At 42.8% G+C, this 4,941-nt stretch overlaps 1 protein-coding gene across 5 annotated transcripts in view; it reads right to left on the bottom strand.

Moving 5' to 3' along the window:
• Positions 1-4,941, bottom strand: part of MICU1 (mitochondrial calcium uptake 1) — a 276,027-nt gene that overhangs the window by 29,221 nt on the left and 241,865 nt on the right. For all 5 annotated transcript variants that reach the window (XR_002095722.1, XM_019507793.1, XM_019507792.1 and 2 more), the window contains one exon: positions 946-1,054. Coding sequence is in view for 4 of the 5 variants with exons in the window: in XM_019507793.1 (XP_019363338.1) it covers positions 946-1,054 (109 nt within the window). In the remaining variant the exon portion in view is untranslated. The remainder of the gene's footprint in view (positions 1-945; positions 1,055-4,941) is intronic.

The following is a 4,941-nucleotide window of genomic DNA, read 5'->3' as shown; positions in this document are numbered from 1 at the left end:
TGAAGTGTGGCGCCCAGAACTGGATGCAGAACTCCAGCTGCGGCCTGACCAGTGTTGCACAGAGGGGGAGGATCACCTCCTTGGATCTGCTAGAGATGCATTTGTGGATGCGTGACAAGGTGTGGTTGGCCTTCCTGACTGCATCCCCACACTGCCGGCCCATGTCCATCTTGGCATCAATGATGACTCCAAGATCCTTTTCTGCCTCTGCACTGACGGGAAGGGAGTTCCCCAACCTGTAGGTATGCTGCTGGTTCTTCCTCCCCAGGTGCATCACCTTGCACTTGTCAGTGTTGAATCCCATCGTATTCTCATCTGCCCACCCCTGTAACCTGTCTTGAACCAAACAAATCTACTGAGCCACTACTACAGAAATCGTGCTATATTTTAGGTAAGGAATAAATACATGAAGAAGAAACACAAAAACAAAACCTACTACTTTTCATTAGTGGATCTAAAGGTGCCTTACACTAAAAGAAATAAGTATCATTATAGGGATATGGAGGCATAGGATGACAATGAGATTTGTCCAAGTTTTCCTAACAGACTAGTAGCAGAACCTGGGAACAGAAATATGGTCTCTCATGTTCTAATCTATATGCACTAGGTTAGGCTACCTCCACATGCTGGAGTTGAATTGTATCATTAGTGAAAAGTCTGTTAGTGATGCTCGGAGAGCCTGTGTGTCTGTTCAGGCTGCAAATTTCAGTACAAGTTTTTCTTTATACATAACACAGAGCAAGTACAAGACATGAAATCTATTTATCCACACAGAGTTGAAAGTTAAAGCCTTTTCATTAAAGAAAGGAAACATGATTTTAGTGCACTTTTTATCTGACAGAATAGGCTTGCTGTACAGTGTTGAGTTTGAACATCTTCCTTTCATAGCATTCCCAACAGACGGGGAAAAAAAAACAACCTATCAAGCTCATAAGTGTTCAATACCTTTATCAAGAGAAGCACCAGCCATGTGGTAAAAGCTCAAAGCAGTGTCCACATCATTTATATTCTTCAGGAAAGTAAAGAAATTTTCCACTTCTTCAAATGTCAGTCCCTAAAATAGAGAGAATATTTTGACATATGGTTAAAAGTGATAAATATATTTTGAGATAAGGGAAGGGAGCAAGGGGGGGAGACAGTAAAAGTAGGTAGAACCTAAATGAATAAGAAAATCAAGATTGCACATGGAAGACTCAATGAAGAGATGCACTGAAAGACGAATGTAATACCATGCTCCCCAGTGACAAGAATATGATCAGTGCACATAAAACAACCAGAGACTTGCTACAAGCACATCCATTTATATTCTCTCTCTCTCTCTCACTCTCACACCCTGAATTAATCATCACACCACTGCTAATGCCAGTAGAACTGCATTAGTGCTGGAGTATCCAAGAGAGTTTCAGAAACTCGCCTATCCAGACAACCTAAGCAAACCTATATCTGCTCAAATCAGAGTTCAGGTTTCTGTCTCACCACTTTACCCATGATCTTTGAATGTGTCCCTGACCGTGATGAATCATCATGCCAGGTTAAAAAGGTTCCTCTCTATCTGATCTAGAGAGGCAGAATTCTAAAAATGGGGTAGTTATAAAAAAAATGCATTTTCAATGGCTATGAAGATAAAATGGCAAAATGAGTATGTTCAGCTGGTGTTTCCAAATAAATTGCAATCTCTACAGTAACAGTGCCCAAGATACCAGTAACTTGATCCATGAAGGTGTTTTAGCAAGGGCAGAAGTAACTATGGGACTTATTTTGAAATTATAAATACATTTTGATAATTTTCTTATGGAGTCACAATTTCTTTAGAGATCTAATTACAGGCCTACAAGCTTGCCAAGGTGTCGTTTCATGATTTAGGTAAAAACAGAAGGCACTTAACCAGTTCAGTCACCAGAATTCTTTGAGATTGATTGCATGTATTCACTTCAGGTCACTAGGCCCAGAGATATTGCCAGAGGGATCCCCCTTTGGGTCATGTATGCACCCAAGGTATCTTTGTGCACTTAATGAGGAAACACTGGGCTGTACAAAACTAATTGACGTTCATTTTTTCTCAAACATGGAGCCAACCATGAATGTGAAGCAGAGGGGAGGGGGATCAGATAATGGAAGGCACACTGCTCAACAGCTCAAAAATATCCAGTATGCCTATACTAGTGCACAAAGCCTAGAGCAACTATGAACAGACTCTCAGACTGGCACCCTGCATAGGTCCATAATGGAGCTGTTTCCAAAAGATGGCTGGGCTTTAACACGGGAATCTCAGAGGGGAATGCAACAGAGATGGGTACAATTTAAGGTCCACTATGAGTATTTCTAAAATGCAAACTACAAAGACAACAAACTAAGAACTGGTTTGAAAGATTTTGTTCCATGTAAACACAAGACTATTTTAGTACCCTTATATCATCAAGGGAAGGAAAATGTGTTTCCTTATTTCTGGAATAAGGTCTGGGGAAAAATACAGGTAACTGGATAACCTGGTTAATGTGAAACTCTGAAGTTACCATGGACAAAAATTTAGGGTGCAGCTGCAATAAAACCTTACCATAAAGGAAGGAGGTATGGAAGGGCTGTAACTTAGGTACAATACCCTTCTAGAAGAGACTAAAGAGAAATTCTCAATCATCTGCACAAAAATCTAATTTGATTAATTTATATGAAACAACTTGGTAACTGTATTCACAGTCCCTGTATGCAGTTATCAGGAATAAAGCAAGATTAGCTGCAGACAAGAGGCACTTCATCTCAGACTAGAACAGGAAGAAAGGAAATGAAAGTGATGGCTGGTCTTCCACTGCTGTGCCTTTCATTAGTTTTGTGTCTGTGGATACCTGCAATGCATGCATGAACTCCCCAACAAACAATACTTCCCAAAACCCCTTTGTTCACACTGTTCAGTTTCTGAGTGGCTTTGTACCTGGCTTGCATTTTGTCAGTAGCTCCTGTTGTTTCAGCTGTCTTAAAAAGCTTTTTTACTTCTTACATTTATCCTGAATGAAAGGTAGCTGTCATGTCCACACACTGCAGTGAAATTTCACTTAACCTCCATTGTAATACTGTAATACTGAAACATGAAAACTCCCTGTTCATCCATTCCTTTGAAAAAAATGTTCTTTTTCCTCTACTGCACAAAGTGGCATTTGAGGCTGATCCAGGAGCCAAAATCAGTAGTTTAAATTACAGAAATGACTGAAGGTAATAGAGGAAGCAAAACATATAGGCAACTGCACTTTAATAGCATAGATCTATTTGGAAGGTGCATCCAAGTGTAGTTGATAAATGGATTCCATTGAAGGTTCAGCACTCTACTGTGATCCAGTTCTCTACTAGAATCAATTTAGCCACATTCTCACTAGCCTTTTCTGAGACTCGGTGAAGTTACATATTGCATTTAGACTGTATTAAGGGCACTTAACATGTTAATGAGCTTTAAGGTGTTGATTATCACAAGTGCTAAGTGCCCTCTAAGCATCTTAAAGTTACACCATTTCAGATGAGGATTATCTTTAAAATGTGCTACCAGTTTGAGTTACCTTAACTTCATGCTGCATCACTGAGATAAAACAGTTTAGTCTTCCATTATCCCAGGAGGCACTGCTCCCAGGTAGACTACCTATTCTCCCAGACCCTTATACTTTGGATTGACAGTGGGGACAATCAAACAGCTGCAGGTGAGAGGGAAAAGGAGGAGAGGGAGGAAGGAGTGTGGGAAGAAGGATGGGGGAAGGAGAGAGAGAAAGCAAAGGAGGGGGCAGGGGTGGGTGGGAAGCTGCTGGGCAGTCTCTGTGATGGCTAGCAGGTGAATGGGAAGCCATGGGTCCCAGCAGGGTGGCATGGGCTGGAACTAGGTGTGCAGGGGTGGTGTGGGCTGGAACTGAGTGTCTGTGGGTGGGGGGTAAGGGGTGACTGCAGGGAGCCTGGGAGAAGGGAGGGAGGAAGAGACCTTTCATGTAGGCCCTAGAGCAGGAGAGAATCTTCCCTGACCTGGGCACAGTGCCAGCAGCCAGAGCAGGAAGCTGGGAGCCAGGGAAGAGTCCCATGACGGGGGCAGGGGGAGATAGCATGGGGTAGCAGGGAGGGCAGTCTGAGGAGCATGGGGCAGCAGGAGGGCAGTGGGGGAAGTGATCAAAGCAAGGTGGGGCAGCAAGGGAATGATCTGAGCAGCATGGGGGCAATCTAAGAGGGACAACATGGGGCAACTGGGGTGGCATCAGGGGGCACCTGCCTTCCTCTCCCCTTCTCTCTACCCCACTGGATTATCCTGCCACTGGTGAACCAGCAAGTGGGGCAGTCATGGAGCAATCTTGGCATCTCCTAGCTACATCCCTGCTCACCAACACTCCAGTGGCAGGTCAGAGTAATGCATGGTAAAGAAAATATTAATTCTTAATGGGTGACTGCTCACAGCATGTACTAACATTAATACCAACTAACATTCCTTATAGTTATCAGGTGTTAACTATAATATGTAACTACACCCTTTCACATATTACATGATGTGTATTCTTTATGTACTTTGATAGCCAATAGTTGTTTGTTTGTTTTTTAAGGCAACTTGCAAAAACTAGGGCATGACTTTTTTAAAACAATTAAAAGGAGATTGTGGAGACTCCTGTAAGGGTGTAGAAGACCTTAGTGTTCAGGACATGAAGGCAGTCCTGGGGGTGAAAAGGATTCTTTTCCCTATATGTAGTGAAAGCAGATGCCAAAACTAAAATGAAAATGGTGTCAGGCCTGGCTTTCACCAATCAACTTAAAAAAAAGGGCAGGAAGTCAGCTGGGGTCATAGGATCCCAGCAAGATAAGCATCCAATTTGCTCTTGAAGGTGTTCAATGTAGGTGCTTGAACCACCTCCGATGGCAGGCTGTTCCAGACCTTGGGGGCTCAGACAGTAAAGAAATTCTTCCTTATGTCCAGCCTGAAACGGTCTC

The sequence above is a fragment of the Gavialis gangeticus genome, unplaced genomic scaffold (genome assembly GCF_001723915.1).
Source record: "Gavialis gangeticus isolate Ggan-Ray unplaced genomic scaffold, GavGan_comp1, whole genome shotgun sequence".
NCBI classification, from domain to species: domain Eukaryota; kingdom Metazoa; phylum Chordata; order Crocodylia; family Gavialidae; genus Gavialis; species Gavialis gangeticus.
The sequence above is the reverse complement of the archived record's forward strand: the minus strand, read 5'-3'. Positions and strand labels throughout refer to the sequence as shown.